The sequence below is a fragment of the Zingiber officinale genome, chromosome 2B, assembly GCF_018446385.1.
Source record: "Zingiber officinale cultivar Zhangliang chromosome 2B, Zo_v1.1, whole genome shotgun sequence".
Classification (NCBI taxonomy): domain Eukaryota; kingdom Viridiplantae; phylum Streptophyta; class Magnoliopsida; order Zingiberales; family Zingiberaceae; genus Zingiber; species Zingiber officinale.
Window position 1 is genome coordinate 98666658 of NC_055989.1, and position 19744 is coordinate 98686401.

A 19744-nucleotide genomic window follows, 5' to 3' on the forward strand; every position below is an offset into this window, starting at 1 on the left:
ACTTCTCACATGCTAGGATCATCTTGAATTTTCACCTATTAGGAGTTCAATCCTTTGGAATTGTTTGTTTGCCAAGATCCTCTTGAACTTTCATTTGTCAGGAGTTTACTCCTCTAAAACTTCTCACCTAACTACAATAGTAGTTTTTATCAAGATCCTATATTTGCATACTTGACATTAGTCAAAATATTAATTATGTCAAACCTAAATATTCCACTAATAGCTTTTCTAACTACATCAAAACTAACCCTATACAAGTATGACTACATCAATAGCCTCCCTCTTAATTCACATCTTAGGGACTAATTGCAGTAACACCCAATCGATTGAGTTGAACAAAAATCAAATTGAAACATAATGTTTGCAACTAATTCATCTTTAATTGACTCCTAGTTGACTCAATCCATTAATCCACTAAAACATCAGCTATAAGCCAAAACACATTATTTCTTAGTTGAATTTTATCCCAGAAGTATAGGTCACTTGACTCTTACAACTCATCCAAGGTAGCCTCCCACTAGGTTACTTACCTCTCGGATACATCGAGCCCATGACTCGCTTCTCATGTAATCCTTCATAATTCACCTATGTAGTTTGCGCCTTCTAGTTGTCATCAACACGATCAACTCGATGTTCATCATCCAACTACCCCTCGGATGCCCCTTTCAATCATTCTCTAATCTTTAGACCTTGAGTCAATGAACCACACGAATTTGGCGTGCCAAATGACACAACTCAACCTCATTGAGTCACAAGCTTGACAAGCTTCATGTCTGTCTTGTCAAATCTGTTGGAAAAATGTGAATGTGGTACATTAGTTGAGTGACATTGCTACTAGATTGTGTAGAGGGGATGTGAATCCAGGGCTCGGATTGCACAAACCAAAGGGTTCTTGTGTGAACACTACTGCACAAACTGGACCACAGTCGGGGCACTGTGTTCCCACATGAATCAGTTAGAAGTTGCCATGATTCTCTTTTGCGTGTTCCTGCTCGGCCTGTGTGGCTCAATAGAATACGACATTTGGCATGTCACATGTTGTGCCATGCTTCTTGCCACATGAACGAGCCACGTTTGCTTATGACACATGCCTTAGTGCATATTAAGAACAAGTGGCATGCATGCAGCAAACACACTTAGTACATGTTAAGCACAAGTGTCATGCATGACAAGTTACTCAACACTTCTTTATAAGAAGGAGCAAGGAGCCAGGAGTATGAACACAGAGAACTTGTGAAATGAGTTGTGGAAGTAAATTAGAGAGCAGAATTTTGAGAAGAATTCTTATAAAAAGGGAAAGCAAAAGAGAAGAGTGATTCCCTCATTTCATTCTCCTTTTGTTCAACTATGCAATTGTTCGCTCAGCAGACATTCGTGATAGCATTTAGGTATACACTCAATTTGCCACGTCAACCTATGATAGGTTGTGTCGTGGTCTCACCGTTTTATCCTAGGAAATAGATGTCTAAATGTGACCTCTTAGCACCACAGGAGGGGATGAATTTGTTTTAAGGAGATTGCCTCGCTGCATGACTCGACATCTTTTGTTCCTCAAGTGATACTCCTCACACTACTCAGACAAAGGTTCAATGTTTGTTCGGTGTCCATCTTAAGCTGTTGACACCAGCATCCCCAACTCGGCACTCGGAGTACTCGCCGATGCAACAACTTAGCAATCTACCTATTTAGCCAGGTCGACGACTTGAGATTATTAGCTCAAACCATCTTAACAGATAAGTAAGTACTATCCCTCCCGTAGATTATGGATAATGATCCAACAATCTTAAAGCAGATTCAATATATTGAAATGACAACAGAAGATGTTGAGATGCAACAGGCTTAATATGACTCGACTTCCTCCACCTCGATTGGAAATGTACCAATCACAGATGGAGAAAAGCCAGAGAAGTTCACTGGATTGAATTTCAAGCGATGACAGTAAAAGATGTTTTTATGAATCTGACATGGATCTTGACTGAGGAACCTCCCAAGTTTACTGATGGTATAAATGATGTGAAAACCATCACTATAATCGACAAATGGAGCGAGTTTGAGTTCCCATGTTGAAACTACATCCTCAATAGTCTTATTGACTCGTTGTACGTTGTGTACTGATGCGGTGATAAAGGAGACCCACTAAGTGCGGGTCAAAGGACGAAAGATAGCAGTCGACGTGGAGGTCAAAGTCAAGGTGGTCAACGCCAGGATGTCAAAGGGCTCACCTATGGTGGCCAAGCGGAGGTCGACTACAATGGCCGATCAGTATGGGCAGTGTCCAAATTCCAATCGACAAGAGGCATGTCCAAGATGACCCCCGTCCAGCTCGGAACAATAGGGCAAGATCGTTAGATGCTCACTACAGATTAGCAAAATGTTAAGGTCACTGAAGTGCTTGTCCGAGCGGAAGAAGATAAGCTACTATACCCAGTGACCATAAGGAAGAACAGCCAAGGCCGACCGAGCGAAGGAGTCCCAGCCGAGCAGCTACCTCACTCGGTCGAACAACGAGATCACTATCATATCTCTCAATATCCTTCTGAGAGATAGTACGATGGAAAGTTCTACTATTTTGTTAGGGATATGCATGTCCTGTTAAGATATGATGCTAGAGGTACTTTTCCAACATATCCTTTCATAGGATAAATTAGAAAATGTGCCCACAATCTATTGGAGAACGTGCCCACGCCTCAAGAGAAGTGCACATGTCGCACACCAAGGCACTATATAAAGGGAGTTTATATACCAGCGGAGACACACGTTATTCAGTATTCATGCCTGTGTCTACTGTTGCTCCATCTTTTCCCTCTTTTCGGTGACTGACTTGAGTGTTGGAGGGTGAATGTCAGGGACCCCTTCCCTGCCTTGGCAATGACGTTTCTTGTGTTATAGAGTGGAGCGGAGTCTATATCCAGTCAACGTGGCAGCCACATCCCCAGCTTGCCATCTCCATGTTTTTCGGATAGGATCATGTGCTATAAGAAGAAAATGACAAAGGAGCGGTGGGAGTCTCTAAATAAGAAATACAAATCAGAAGATATTGGGGCCAAAAAGTTCATTGTTGGTCTCTTCCTAGACTATAAGATGGTTGACTCCAAGTTAGTAATTAGTCAAGTCTAGGAGCTTCAGGTGATCTTGCTAGAAATTCATTTAGAAGGTATGATGTTGAGTGAAACCTTTCAGGTGGTAATTGTTGGTGCGGGAAGCATTCGACGATCGAACCTTAGTTTTGATAATGGCAAAAGGTATTCAAAGTTAAGTTTAATTGTTATCTAATATACTTGTATGAGTTTGCAGGAAAGTCCTAACTGCGGTTAGACATGTGAAAAATCCTAAGGGGTGGTAACCTTAGGTCCTAGGGTCACCAGGGGGTGGTAACCCTAGGTTGAGGAAAAACCCTAGGGGGTAGTAACCCTAGGTCCTAGGGGGTGGTAACCCTAGGTCCTAGGGGGTGGTAACCCTAGGTGGAGGAGAAATCCTAAGGGGGGGGTAACCTTAGGTCATAGGGGGAGGTAACTCTAGGTGGAGAAAAATCCTAGGGGGTGGTAACCCTAGGTCCTAGGGGGTGGTAACCCTAAGCAGAAAGTCCAGTCGGTCTGGAGGACCGGACTGGCATCAGGTATGCTCTCCCGAGAGGAGTAGGTGAGGGTGCGTTCCCCGGAAGAGGGAACAATAGGCGTCGGTTCGACCTAGGAGTTCCGGTCGGAAATTCAAAGTCAGAACCGGACAGTCCAGTGACTGTCAAACATTTATAAATATGTTATTATGATGTACTGACCTTGTTTTGCAGGATATATATGTATGTTTGGACTAACATGTCTTGCAGGGTCAAAAAGAACCAAGTGTGCCTCGAATGAACAGTATCCTAGGCGCCTCCATTGAGCTTGGAGGCGCCTCGGGTGCAGACTGTGAGCTAGCTACGAAGAGGAGTAGGAGGCACCTCAATGGGAAAACACATGAGAAAGATCATGAGTTTATAAGAGAAAGATATCTCCATTTGGCATAAGGCCTTTTAGGGAGAGCCCAAGAGCAAAACCATGAGGGCTTAGATCCAAAGTGGACAATTTGGAGATATCTAAATTCTTTTCGATCCTACAATTGATATCAGAGCCTAGACTGCCAAAAGGTTTAACCACCGACTGTGCACAAGAGCTATAGTCTGATTGAGACATGTGGGTACAATATTGACCTTGAACAAAGAAATTGGGGGCTCCTATGTTCGGATCAAGAGGACTAGACACCAGGCAGGAAGTCCTAGTTGCGGCTAGGCAAGGAAGTCCTAGTAGGTCAGGTGGATCGAGGGGCAGGAAGACCTGGTGGGTCGAGGATCAGACATGGGAAGCCTGTGGTCCTTTGTTTGACCGGGGGGGGATTGTTGGAGTTGCAAGGTTGCAAACATAGTCCCACATTGAAAACACATGGGAAAGATCATGGGTTTATAAGAGAAAGATATCTCCATTTGGCATGAGGCCTTTTGGGGAGAGCCCAAGAGCAAAATCATGAGGGCTTAGACCCAAAGTGGACAATATCATGTCATTGTGGAAATATCTAAATTTCTTACGATCCTACAGTAGTGATCATTGAGAACTTGGCTTCTGGCTGGAATGATTTCAAGAATTACCTGAAGCATAAGTGGAAGGAGATGAATATAGAAGAACTCATTGTAAGAATTTGAATTGAGGAAGATAACAAGAGTTCAAAGAGGAAACTGTTCTCTCAGGTTATTATAAAAGTCAACGTGGTTGAGCACAGTCAAAGCTTGAAATGAAAGAATCTAAAATTTTCTAATCTAAAATCTTCTAAGATGACATCTAAAGGAGACAACTTTAAGAAAAAAGTCTTTGGAAAATGTTACAACCATAATTGAGTTGGTCACAAAGTTTCAGAGTGTAAAAAGCTAAAGAAGAAGTAGGAGGCCAACTTAAATGAGGAACCAAACATGGACCTTTGTGCAATGATCTCTGAAGTGAATTTGATAGATTCCAACTCTCGACAATGGTGAATCAATTCTGGTGCCACCAGACATGTTTGCTACAATAAAGAGCTATTCCATAACTTTGAAGAAGTCAAAAATGAAGACATGGTGTTCATGGGAAATTCAGTAATCTCGGGCATTTAGGGCCAAGAAAAAGTGGTGTTGAAGATCACCTTTGGCAAAGAGCTAACTTTGAACAAGATGTTGTATGTTCTAAAGATTCAAAATAATTTAGTATCCGGATCACTTCTCTACAAGCATGGGTTCCAGATTGTGTTTGAGTCAGATAGGGTTGTGATGTCTAAACATGAAATATTTATAGGAAGAGACTATGTAAATGATGGGCACTTTAAGCTCAATGTAATGACCATTTAGTCTAAAATAAATAAAGTCAAAAGCTCTTCTATGTATATGCTTGAGTCTTCCAGTTTGTGGCATGGTAGACTAGAACATGTGAACTATGATTTATTAAATAGAATAAGTAACATACATAACGCACCTACTTTCCACCTTGACTCAGAACCCAAATGTGAGACTTGTATTGAAGCAAAGTGACAAGGTCATCCTTTTAACACATTGAAAGAAGTACTGAACCACTCAGCTTAATTCATGTCGACGTATGTGACCTAAAAGGGACATCAACACGTGGTAGGAATAAGTATTTCATCACTTTTGTAGATGATCACACAAAATATAGTTATGTGTATCTTCTTTAAAGTAAGGATGATGTTGTAGAGAAATTCATTCTCTATAAGAGTGAGGTTGAAAACTAACTTAATAGGAAAATTAAGGTGGTTTAAAGTGATCTAGGTGGTGAATATATATCACCATTTGCTGAGCTATGTGCTGAACATGGGATCAGACACGAAACAATATTTCCCTATTATCCTTAACAGAATAGTGTTGCTGAGTGAAAGAATCATATTTTGAAAGAGATGATAAATGCTCTTCTATTGAGTTCTGGAGTGTCAGAGCAAATGGAGGGGGGGGGGGGGAGCTGTGCTCACGACTAATTACCTTTTAAATAAGATACCCCAAAAGAAAATAGAAAAGAGCATGTATGAGTTATGGACGGGAAGACAACCATCCTACAAATACTTGTGAATATGAGAATGTCTTGGCAAAGTGTTTGTTCCTGATCCGAAGAAGATTAAAATAGAACTAAAGACTATTGATTATATATTTCTTAGATATGCACATAACATCAGTGTTTATAGGTTCCTTGTGTTTGAGTCAAAAAGACCGAAGATACATAAGAACTCAATTATTGAATCGAGAAATGCCTCGTTGTTTGAACATGTGTTTCTGTATAAAATCCAAGAGGAAGCTAACTCCTCAAAACGGACATACGAAACACAAAGAAAAGAAGAAACTAATGAACCCATTGAGGTTGAACTCAGACAAAGCAAAAGAGCTCGGGTGGAAAAATTTTTCGAAACAAATTTTATCATTTTCTTGTTGGAAAGTGATCCTTAAAGTTATTCAGAAGCAGTAAGCTATTATGAGAGATCTCAATGGAAAGAGACAATTGCATTTGAAATTGACTCTATCTTGCAAAATTACACTTGGAAACTTGTGGTTCATCCTCTAGGAAATAAACCATTCGGTTGAAAGTGGATTTTCAAGAAGAAAAGGAAATAGATGACTCGATTGATAAGTACAATGCTAGATTGGCAATTAAAGGTTATCGACAATAAGAAAACATTGATTACTTTGATACACATTCTCCGATATCAAAAATAACCTTCATTAGAGTATTGTTGTCTATCGCTGCTCTATAGAATTTGGAGATACATCAAATGGATGTAAAGACCGCTTTTCTAAATAGAGATTTAGAAAAGAAAATCTACATGGAGCAACATGAAGGGTTTTCTGTGCTAGGGCAGAAAAATAAAGTTTGTAGATTAGTCAAGTCATTGTGTGACTTGAAACAAGCTCTGAAGTAATGATATAAAAAATTTAATAATGTCATAAAGGAAAGTGAATTTCAGATCAATGAATGTGATAAATGCATCTACATGAAAACTACATAAAATGACTATCATGTTATGTCTATATGTAGATAACATCCTTATCATTGAGAGTAATGATAAGATAATCAAATACACTAAAGTTATGTTGTACTTAAGATTTGATATAAAAGTCATGGACCTAGCTGATGTAATTCTAGGGATTTAAATTCTTAGAAAATCGAAAAACTTATTTTAAGTCCGTCTTATTATATGGACAAGATTCTTGAGAAATTCAATAAGAGTGATACTGCGTTAGCATTGACTCCGATAGATATGAATCAACATCTATTACAAAATCAAGATTAGAGTATCTCTCAACTATAGTACTCTAAGATGATTGAAAGTTTGATGTATCTAATGAGTTGTACATTACCAGACATAGCTTATGCAGTAAGCAAGTGGAGTAGATACACAAGTAATTCCAGTGTAGAACACTAAAAATGGATAGTAATAATACTTAGATATTTATGGTATACTTGTGATTATGGACTGCTCTACATGAGTCATCTTACTGTGATCGAAGGACACAACAACGTAAATTGGATATAGAATATAAAATACTCTAAGTTCATAAGTAGATATGTATTTATTTTAGAAAGTGCAACTATTTCATAGAAATCTTCTAAGTAAGTTATAACAACTAGATCCACAATGGAATATGAGTTTGTTGCTCTTGATAAATATGATAAAGAAGTTGAATGATTACGATAATTCTTAAAAAATATTCCTAGATGATCGAAACATGTACCGATAATTTATATATATTATGATAATCAATCTGTAATTACCCAAGCACCAAGCTTCATGTGCAATTTTTGCATGTGTCACCTTCTAAAAACCGAAGAATAATTTATTATTCGAAGCATGTAAAATAAAGCCCTCTTCTTTAATTTTTTTTCTTCAAAATCTTATGTTATTCTTGTGACAAACCATGAACGTTGTCGGCTCTTCAAATGCTTCTTCAATTATCTCCTTTTGAGTTCATGGAATCCTAATAGTACTAGTACCCCCATTTCGATCTTTCAAAGCTCAAAACTCTTCTATCGTACTTTCGGTCATCCTAATGCCATTCCTAGAGACCATCTTTTGAAATACTTAGAGGAACCTAAACACAGCCTTAGACTAGTTTCAAAATATTGGAAAGTTGAAGTGAGTGTGAAGGCTCTGCTACTAAATATTGGAGAAACAATACAGCTTTCTATCGGGAAAATTGAATTTACATCTCTATCTTTGAGTTGGACGTTGACATAGATTCATGGAGAAATTCCAATGAGTAGGAAATTTTATTTGTTTTGATTTGAGATCTGTTTACAAGATTGACAGCCTCCGTCTTTGGTCGAAAGTCGCTTCAAGAACTCATAGGTTGTGATCATGGTGGTGGCGGAGAGCGATGAGGAAGCCCATCGCGGCCCCAGCCCTCGGTAGCACGCCCTCCACCCCCCTTCCTGTAGGAGGCTCTTGATTGTTCTGCTCACCGTCATCTTCTCGGCGCCACCTTCCCAGACCTGCAACCTTGTCTTGATGGTGTCGAGCGGCATGGTTACCACTGCCGTCGCTGCTCCGGCCACAGCCGCGCTCGCACCCTGCACCGCTACTGCCGCTCCGTGTCTCGGCCTTATCTCGCGGCTGCCGACTCCTCCGAATTGGCGGCTGATTCCGTCCCAGATCAGTCTCTGGGAGATGATGTAGGACGCCCACCACACGGCATTGGATGGGGCGTAGGTGAGGATCGACAATCCGAAGCCTCGGTAGAGGCCGCGGAGGCCGTCGGAGCAGAGGATCTTTTTCACGGCGTCGATTCCTCCGCGGTACTCGGAGGCGGAGGAGCCCTGCACCATGAGGCGCTGGCTGACCACGTCGATGGGCGTCCAGACGAGCTGCGCGGCGATGGCCGCGCTGACTCCGGCGGCGGCGGAGGCGGCAGCCGTCGCGGTGGGCTCGGAGACGCCGAGGCGGATAACGAGTTTTCCGACGGCGCTCTTGGTGGCCTCGAGCGCGCCCATGTAGACGGCCCGCGCGGGAACGGTGCCGGCTAGGGAGGTGGCGAAGCCACGGTAGAAGCCCCGGGGGCCCTCGTGGCGGAGGATGGACACCGCCGCGCGGAGGCACGGGGACGGTGGCTGAGCGACCTGCAGCCGCGTCTTCAGGACCACGGCCGGGTAGAGCGCTGCGGACACGCCGGAGAACAGGGCTGCGCCGACCACGAAGAACCGCCGCTTGTCGAGCATCTCCCAATCCACCTCGGCCGGCAAGGGCAGAACGTCAGGCGTCCCTCGTTGCTCCTCTGCCGCTGCTGCGGCTGCTGTAAACCTCACCATTTTGGCTTTAAGCTCCACGAATGGCCTCAATTAAGTAATTAGCTTTCGGCACAGCACCACTCTCCCTTGCTCTCTGTTTTCTTCAGGCGGAATGAATATACTATACTACAAGCTCTGCATTCACAGACAAGACAGCATGGGCTTAAATAAGCTAGCGCCTCTGTTCTATTCGATCACTGAGCTGTTGAGGAGGAAGAAAGAGGGTCGCAGTCCCGCTGTTTGTTTTGTTTTGCATATTTATAACTAAGTTGATATTGTGATATAGATCCCGTTCCGCGGCCTCCAGCAAACGGTTTTTTAGCAATACGAGTTGCTGGTGCCGAATCGGGGGGCTGGCAATGTGGTACATCCTCATCTGGTCTCGAGTTCCCCGCAAAGGATTATTTATCCAACCACGTTGTATCTTTTAAAAATATCTAAAATTTTGCATTTTTATTTTTCAATTTATCAAAGTTTTCTTTTTATTTATCCACTTATTTAAATCAAACTGAGGATAAATAAAAAAAAAAAGGACCATAGATTTTGTGGCGAGGTCTAACAATCTGGTCCCAATAGCAGGGTCAGACACCTCTTGCTCGTTCCTCACCGTTAGCCAGCTGGCATCTACTCTACTTTGATCTCATTCCGCTACTAAGACCAACTTTGATCGGTACCTTTTTAAATCATTTTAGTATAAAAGGGACATCAGATCTCCTCCAATGAAGACCCCAAAACCTGTACCATTTTGGTGCAGGTGAACAGTGCAGCACCAAGATGATGCTATAAGATGGTGCTGCACTGTTCACTTGCACCAATTTGATGTAAGTACAGATTTTTAAAATATATTATATTTTAATAAGCAAGTTATATTTAAAATATTTTTAGGTGTTATTAGTCGTGAAAATATTTTTAAAAAAATTATCTAAATTGTTTATGATGGTGTATTATTTTTAAATATTAAATATTAGTATGTTTATTAAATTATTTCTAATAAAATTATAAAAATACTAATTTTAATTTTCTTATAACTAAAAATATAATATCATAAAAATTAATAGTAATTATTATCGTAATAAAAATATTTAACAAATTAATATATATGTTGAATAATAAATTATAAGATGGAAAATAGAATATTCTAAAGAATATTTTTTTTAGGGTAGAAAATAATGTTCATTGATTAGAATTAGAAAAAGTTTTGGTGCTCAAATGACACTAAATTAGTGTTGAAAATACACCAAAATAAATTTTGTGATTGGAGATCATCTAATCGACGAATCTGGGATGGGGGCCGAGTTTTAATATCACAAGGTGGAAGGTTGATCGGAATTGCTAGCCTTTCCGATGTCGAAGATCTCAATGTCAGATTGGTTCCGTGAAAAAATTGTTCCGACATTAATTGAACCTTATTGTATTTGGAGGTCGAAGAGTAGTCACTCTCCAACATCCTAGTTGTTGGATGTCCTTTACCTCCTATTTGCTATTTGGATTGGTAAGGTTAATATCAATGGGACAAAAGAAGGTTGGCTGCCCGAGTAATTTTTTATTTATTTTGGTATTAGGTATTTATTTAGGAGTGATCAGTTTGGTTCTAAAAAAATTTTTACATGTTATCATGATAAATCAAAAAACAATCATAGCGAATGACTAATAAATATCTTACTATTGTATCATTGTCCTAGGGGAATATTAACTGGTATCTTATGGTAACAAGGAAGTTAGGTGATACGGCGTATGTTTGTGGGGTCGGTAAGATGATGTGGTTATGAGTCAAGACCACAAGAGGGTCAGAAGTCAAGCCTCCGTGGCCGGTCAAGAGTCAAGCTGACGTGGAGATTAGGGAGGTCAGAAGTCAAGCCTCCGTGGCCGATCAAGAATCAAGCTGACGTGGAGGTCAAGGAGGTCAAAAGTCAAGCCTCCGTGGCCGGTCAAGAATCAAGCTGACGTGGAGGTCAAGGAAGTCAAAAGTGTTGGTGCGGGTAGCACTAACGGTCTAACCCAGATTTTGATGAATGACAAATAGGTTAAGTTAGTTGTGTTGTTGTCTGACACTTTGATCAAGTGTGCAGGAAAAGTCCAGCTAGGTCGACGGGCTGACCGGATAGCTGGCGAGAAGTCCAAGCGGGTCGACGGGCTGACCGGACGCTTGGCAAGAAGTCCAGCTAGGTCGACGGGCTGACCGGATAGCTGGCGAGAAGTCCAAGCGGGTCGACGGGCTGACCGGACGCTTGGCGAGAAGTCCAGACGGGTCGACGGGCTGACCGGACGTCTGGCAGGTAAGTGAGGTAAGTCACTGGAGGGGAGTGACTGTGAGGACGCGTTCCCGGGAAGGGGACATTAGGCGTTGATCCGGCTTAGATCCATTTCGGATGTCTAAGTCGAGATCGTGACTAGATTCCGGTCTCGGAAAGATGGAATCTAAGTCATACTCTCTTTATCTATCTGTTGAACTTTAACTGTGCTAACCATTTGTTTAACAGGATATATATTTGCCTCGGACTAACCTTGTTTTGCAGGAAAAAGGAGTCTTTCTGGAACAAGGTGGTCCGGGCGCTCGGAAGGCGAATTTTATCCAGACAACTCATCGCCACGTGGAGCATCTTGATTTGAGCAGTTACGTCACACTCCAGGCGCCCGGAAGGGATCCAGGCGCCCGGAACAGCATATAAAAGAAGCCCCAGGCAGGAGCTTCAAAATTAACTTTGACTGAGAACTCTTTTGCTGATCTTGCTGCTCGACGTTTAAGTGCGACGTCAACAACGCTCCGACAAAAGTGCTCTTCCGGTTTTTGCTTAATTTTCTCTTTGTCGGTATTGCTTTATTATTACTAGCATCTCCTGTACTTTTTCTGTAATCATATTTCGACTTGCTAGTGATTGCCCAACGAAAGTGGTCAAGGACCACGGGCCTTCGAGTAGGAGTCGTCACAGGCTCCGAACGAAGTAAAAATATTTGTGTCTACTTTATCTTTTTCCGCTGCGTTTATACTCGTCTTTTTCGAATCGATATTCACCCCCCCCTCTATCGAATCTAACGGTCCTACAAGTGGTATCAGAGCAGGTACCGCTCTGATTTGGTGCAACCACCAATCAAACAGGGGGTGAATTATTTTTAATTAATTTTAAAAACTGGTGTTTCGTTAACTTAATATTTCACTAATCAATTTAAATTAGTTCAACACGAATTTAGATTTCTTTTTCTATCTTTTTCTTCCCGCACTACTAATCCAAGACCAAGTCTTGGGATATTTTTTGGTTATTTACCTGTGCACAGAATGTCCCAACAAGAAGGATTCAGCACAGTGCGACCTCCACTCTTCATCGGGGACGACTTCCCTTACTGGAAGAAGCGCATGGAGGTCTACCTCAAAAAGACTTGACCGGTGGATGAGTATTACGAAACCTTACAAAATTCCGGTGGACAACGCCGGAATCTAGTGGATCCTCAAGACCGGACAGCAGATCTCAAGAAAAAGCATCAGAAAATAAAGCGATCAACACTCTACGGTGTGGATTGACAAGAGAAGAACTGAGCAGTCGGTCCACACAAAACGCTAAAGAGCTATGGGACAAGCTGATCGGAACGAGCGACGCTAAGGTAACAAAACGAGACCTGCTTCTAAACAAAATCTTTAATATAAAAATGCAGGAAGGAGAAACAGCGAATCAACTACACGCGAGGATCAAGGACATCCTCAACGGGCTTCATGCAATAGGCCACCAAATGGAGAACAGAGACCTAATAAGGTACGCTTTAAACGCTTTTCCACGTAATAGTTTGTGGGCATCAATAGTGGATGCCTACAAAATTTCTAAGAATCTTTCTAACTTAAAATTAGACGAGCTATTTTGTGAATTAGAATTACACGAACAAACTAATGCCGGAGCCGAGAAAGGTATAGCACTATTTGCAGGTTCCTCCAAAGAAAAGAAAGGCAAACTTGAACTTGAAGAAGACTCCGACCAAGACTCCGAAGACGAAGAACACCTGGTGAACTTGGTAAGAAAAATGTTCACCAGGAAAAAGAGGAGCTTCAGCAAAAAGGATATTCAAAAGATCAGCTCTCCCTCAGAACAAAAGAACGTGACTTGCTACGGCTGCAACAAAAAGGGACATTACAAGAACGAATGTCCAAAACTAAAGTTCGACAAACCAAAGCCAACCAAAAAGAAGGCACTCAAAGCAACGTGGGATGACTCCTCAGACGAATCGGAGGAAGAAGAGCAGAAACATCAAAGCCACCTAGCACTGATGGCCCGCGAAGCCAAAACAGATAACGAGTCGGAAGATGACGACGGGTCTGAACCCGAAACAAGCCACGAGTCCGTACTCGTTTCCGAAGGCCCGAATGAGGTATACTTTAATTTAAACAAATTTTTTTTTAGAATTATTTCCTGTCTAAATAGTAAATTAACTAAATTAGAAAATGAAAACAAATCACTTCTTGAGAAAAATCAAAACCTCAAGGAACAATTAAAGAATTCAAATCCAACTCAAGATCTAACACTTGAGGAGGAGAATTTGTCATTAAAAAATGAAATAAACAACTTAAAAGAGATGTTAGAAAAATTTACAACAAGATCAAAAAATTTAGATTTAATCCTAAATAATCAAAAAGCATGTTATAATAAAATCGGACTAGGATATAAGTCGAATTCAAATAAAACCTTCAAATCATTAATAACCCAATACAAGTCAACCAATCTAGCTTGGGTTCCGAAAGCGTGTCTGACCACGCAAGTAGGACTTAATCAATATTATATACCTAAAGAAAAAATACATTATATAAAATTAAATAAACCAAACCAAAATCCAAAATACAAACCTAAATCAAATTCAAAATCTAAACAAATTATCACCAAGTTAACTATAACTATAAAAGAATCGACACAAGCCTAAAATCAAAACTTAAATTAATGGCCAATAATCGAGGAGGCTCCGAATAGCCGGCACCTCCAAAACTAACTTACCCGATAGGGTAACCCAAAATTTACCAACCGGGTAATTAGGATTAGTTAAAAGAGACCAAGTTTAACTTGAAACATGGTATTGGTGAAATTTTGGATGATAGACGTTAGGAAACTTGGGCATCGCATGTCTAGAAAGATATGGTTTCGATCTGGTGCATTTGGCCAAGTGGAACTGACCGAAGCTACCCTTAAACGAATTCTAACCAGTTAGACCAAGATTTAGTACTAAGTTCCGTTGATAGGACTATTCGGAAAACCTCGAAAGGTTGGTTACTTCTAATGATGTCCTTGTGACTCACCAAGCTTAGAAGTTTATCCGAAGAATGCCTATTTGTGGAAACCAAAGCTAAGTCTGAATCTAACACTAGTTAAACCAAAACTCTGTAATCAAACCAATTTCATCTCACAAAACCATAGGATTCCCTGATTGATAATATAGATCGGGTGAGATGAATTAGGCTTAAAAATTAATTTTAAAATTTTAATTTTAAACTTAAAAAATTATTTTCAAATTTTTTTTTAATTAATTTCAAAATTTTAATTTTAAAACTTAAATTAATCTCAAAATTTAATTTTAAACTTAAAAAATTAATTTTAAAATTTAATTTTAAACTTAAAAAATTAACTTCAAAATTTTAATTTTTAAAACTTAAATTAATTTCAAAATTTAATTTTAAACTTAAAAAATTAAGTTTAAAATTTAATTTTAAACTTAAAAAATTAACTTCAAAATTTTAATTTTTAAAACTTAAATTAATTTCAATATTTTAATTTTAAAACTTAAATTAATTTCAAAATTTAATTTTAAACTTAAAAAATTAACTTCAAAATTTTTAATTTCAAAATTTTAATTTTAAAACTTAAATTAATTTCAAAATTTAATTTTAAACTTTAAAAAAAAATTAATTTTAAAAATTTAATTTTAAACTTAAAAAATTAACTTCAAAATTTTAATTGTTAAAACTTAAATTAATTTCAACATTTTAATTTTAAAACTTAAATTAATTTCAAAATTTAATTTTAAACTTAAAAAATTAACTTCAAAATTTTAATTGTTAAAACTTAAATTAATTTCAACATTTTAATTTTTAAAACTTAAATTAATTTCAAAATTTAATTTTAAACTTAAAAAAAAAAAAAAAAATTTAACTTCAAAATTTTAATTTTAAAACTTAAATTCAATTCTAAACTTAAAAAAGTTAACTTCAAAATTTTAATTTTAAAACTTAAATTAATTTTAAAATTTTAATTTTAAAACTTAAAAGAATTTCAAAATTTTAAACTCAAATTTTTTTTTCAAAATTTTAAACAAAAAAAAAGGTCAAAAACCAGGGGCGGGCGCCCCTGGTATTCTCCTCGGGGGCGCCCGGGAGGGGTTCCGGGCGCCCCGCCCCAGCAACCCCGGGCGCCCGGAAGGGATCCGGGCGCCCGGAGTCCCCTATAAATAAGGGGCAGCATGCGCCCCCAACCTCTGCCCCACTCATTCTCACTTTTGCCAAGGTTCACTTTGAACCTCAGTGCGAAAGTACTCTAAATTAAAATTTTCTTGCGGTGAAGACGCTGTTGCGATTCAACCGAGGTCGTCAAATCTATATTTTTCGATGGCTCCTCGGTAAAAAATTCTTCCCCTCTCTAAAATTGTATTTTTTGTCTTCTCAATTTTTTTTGAATATTCTTTTATTTATATAGAAAACGAACAAATACTGGTGCTGGACCCTCCAATGCTAGTACAGACCCTAGGTTTCCCACAGACGAACTTAGGGTTAAATTTGAGTCCACCATTTATAAGGCCATTAGGACTACCTGCATAGATAGATCGTTCTTCCTAAGGTCATGTCCCTCTGCTTTAGAGGTTATAGGCCACTATAATTTAAGGAACCTTGTCGAATGTACCAGTCCAATAAACATAAGTCTGTATGCCGAATTTTGTAATAACCTAGTAAAAGTAGACGATTTCACCTATACCACTAGGGCAGCAGGCACTGATATCGTATTTTCCCCTAGGACTATCCGAGAGTTTTTAGAGTTGCGTCCATCTACTTGCTCCTTTTTGTGCTATCCTCCGAGGGATCTATCGTTCGAAGATCCCTACTCACATATTACTCTCGATACGATGTATTCGTATTTTTTTGAGGGAGAGAGAGATCCCACTGTGACACAGTTTAGGTCAGTAGAACTTCGAGTCCAGGACTACGCTCTTTATAGGGTTGTAGTTCTTTGCATTTTACCATTGACTACTCGGGACATCGCTGTGATGCGTCCATTCCATTCGTTCTTACTTTATGCCCTGATTCATAGGTTAGAAATTGACATCAGCCTACATATCTTCTCCACCATCATCTACTCAGCCGGATTCGTGACTGACAGTCGAGTCCATATGCCATTTGGTCACATTCTGACAGCCTATATGTCCTCGTTGCACATTGATGTCACTAGAGGAGACGTTGCCCATATGACCGAGTTCGATGTTATATCCTCTCGGAACTTTTCCTTAGCCGGCATCCAGATAGATAGAGATGACGGGACTATGTCTTGGGGGAGGGGGGCACAGCACCAGCCCGATCCAGACGCACAGGTGGACGAGTTCATGCTCGCACTATTTCCGGAGGAAGCCGCACCGGCTCCACCACCACCCCCAGTTCGAGCACCACGACACGGTCCCCGCACTCTAGCCGACCGTATGACCGGACTAGAGAGAGCTATGGCGAGTCTCCAGCAGGAGAACTCGATTTTCATAGGTTGCCGAGTTACGAGCTGCCGGGGACACCCGACACACTGAGCTGATGGCACTTCTTTGATCCTTGGGATCTGGACCACCCCCTTCATCATCTCAGTAGCTTTAGTGATGACCTACTTCTGTAGCTACACTACTTGTAAAATATTGTGGATTTATCTAGTAGCATTTCAACCTTACACTGAATATGTTCTATCTTAATAGACTAGGATCTTTCAAAAATACTTTCAAAATTGATTTCACCAACTTATAGGCTAAACTTGTTTGTTTTCAAACTTTCCATTTTTAGACTTTCGAAAACAGTTTTGGCCTTCGACTAGTTTTACATCCTTAGAAAGCATGTACCCATAGGACTAGTTTTTTGAGCATCTCACCAACACCTTAGGTTTACCTTGCTTGTGTTTGATAAACATAGAAAGGGGTGAGATGCATAGGCCAACTGTCTGGACTTAAGATGCTTATTTCAGTGCATCAGCATAAGTCTGGACGTTAAATACAATTCAGATATTAATCAGATTAAAGTTCATCAGTCAAGTCAAACACTGACTGATTATAATTAACTTAATCTGACTAACCAAGTGAAAGCTACTATCTTTTGATAGTTAGTTAGTACCTAATTGGTTAGACAGCTGGTTAAAGTTAAGTATCAAATTCAGGGGGAGAAATAAAACTACTTTAGTTTTTCAAATTGAATTTTAAACTTAATTTTGAAAATCAAAGTTTAAAAACAACTTGTTTAAAATTGTGAAATTTTTTACAAAAATTTGAAAGTTTGAAAGGTTTTGAATCTAATACTTTTAAACTTTGAAAATTTGATTTTGAAAAATAAATTTTACAAAAATATTCTAAAAATATGATCTTACTTTTACCAAACTCCTTTGAAAACTAAAAGTAAAGATTTAAATTTAATTTAACTTTACTTTGAAAATTGTCCTGAATCTAGTTCTTAAAATCTGATTTTACTTAATTTTGACATTTTGATTTGAAGGTTAAATTTTACAAAAAAATTAGTTTACAAACTAAGCTTCTCAAACTCATTTTCCTTGATTTTGAAAATTGAATCTTTTACAAACTTAGTGTTGAAAAATAAATTTCAATTAGTTTTGAAAAATAGATTTTTTTCAAACTTAGTTTTGGAATTTTGGTTTTGAAAACTTATGTTTGAAAAGCGTTTCAAAGTTGAAACTTGTTTTGAATATTTAATCTTGAAATTTAGACCTTATACACTTATGTTTGAAAATTAAAACTTAGCAATTTTTCTAAAAGCTAAAAGCTACTGCTTTATACAAGTTTTCAAAACTTTATACTCCCCCAAGTCAACTTGATCTTTTCTTGGATTTAAAAATTGTACTTTTTTCCTTGAATTCTGAACCAAACTCAGTTATTTTTTAACATTAAGTGTTATTATTTTCAGTAACTCTACACTATGATTGTTTCCCTTGTTTTTTTTGATGAATGTCAAAGGGGGAGGAGGGTTAGGTGGTTAAGTTAGCTAAACCAATTTGAAAACACAAACTAACTTTAAAACCACACAAATGCATGTTGTTTCGTACATATGCTTTCACTAACTTAACCAGGTTGTCATTCCATCAAAAGGGGAGATTGTTGCGGGTAGCACTAACGGTCTAACCTGTGTTTTGATGAATGACAAATAGGTTAAGTTAGTTGTGTTGTTGTCGACACTTTGATCAAGTGTGCAGGAAAAGTTCAGCCAGGTCGACGGGTGACCGGATAGTGGCGAGAAGTCCAAGCGGTCGACCGGACGCTGGCGAGAAGTCCAGACGGTCGACGGGCTGACCGGACGTCTGGCGGTAAGTGAGGTAAGTCACTGGAGGGAGTGATTGTGAGGACGCGTTCCGAGGGACATTAGGCGTCGATCCGGCTTAGATCCATTTCGGATGTCTAAGTCGAGATCGTGACTAGATTCCGGTCTCGGAAAGACGGAATCTAAGTCATACTCTCTTTATCTATCTGTTGAACTTTAACTGTGCTAACCATTTGTTTAACAGGATATATATTTGCCTCGGACTAACCTTGTTTTGCAGGAAAAAGGAGTCTTTCTGGAACAAGGTGGTCCGGGCGCCCGGATCCCGGAAGGCGAATTTTATCCAGACAATTCGTCGCCACGTGGAGCATCTTGATTTGAGCAGTTACGTCACACTCCAGGCGCCCGTAAGGGATCCAGGCGCCCGGAACAGCATATAAAAGAAGCCCCAGGCAGGAGCTTCAAAATTAACTTTGACTGAGAACTCTTCTGCTGATCTTGCTGCTCGACGTTCAAGTGCGACGTCAACAATGCTCCGACAAAAGTGCTCTTCCGGTTTTTGCTTAATTTTCTCTTTGTCGGTATTGCTTTATTATTACTAGCATCTCCTGTACTTTTTCTGTAATCATATTTCGACTTGCTAGTGATTGCCCAACGAAAGTAGTCAAGGACCACGGGCCTTCGAGTAGGAGTCGTCACAGGCTCCGAACGAAGTAAAAATATTTGTGTCTACTTTATCTTTTTCCGCTGCGTTTATACTCGTCTTTTTCGAATCGATATTCACCCCCCCCTCTATCGAATCTAACGGTCCTACAAAAAGTCAAGCTTACGTGGACAGGGTCGAAGTCTCAGCTGATAGGACGGTCAAAGGATGAGATTATAAGCCGGACAAGGACCAGCCCTGATAGCGGTCAAGGACCGGACCTAGCGTGCAGATTGGGACGTACAAACCATGGATAACAGCGGATATAAGCAGGTCTGGACACAGACCTGG

The 19744-nt window shown here is 39.5% G+C and overlaps 1 protein-coding gene across 1 annotated transcript; it reads right to left on the minus strand.

The window, feature by feature from the left end:
• Positions 1 to 8134: 8134 nt before the first annotated feature.
• Positions 8135 to 9496, minus strand: LOC122049325 (solute carrier family 25 member 44-like). Its single transcript, XM_042610719.1, has one exon. The coding sequence runs from the start codon at positions 9300 to 9302 to the stop codon at positions 8268 to 8270; it is 1035 nt and encodes a 344-aa protein (XP_042466653.1). The 5' UTR covers positions 9303 to 9496; the 3' UTR covers positions 8135 to 8267.
• Positions 9497 to 19744: the final 10248 nt, after the last annotated feature.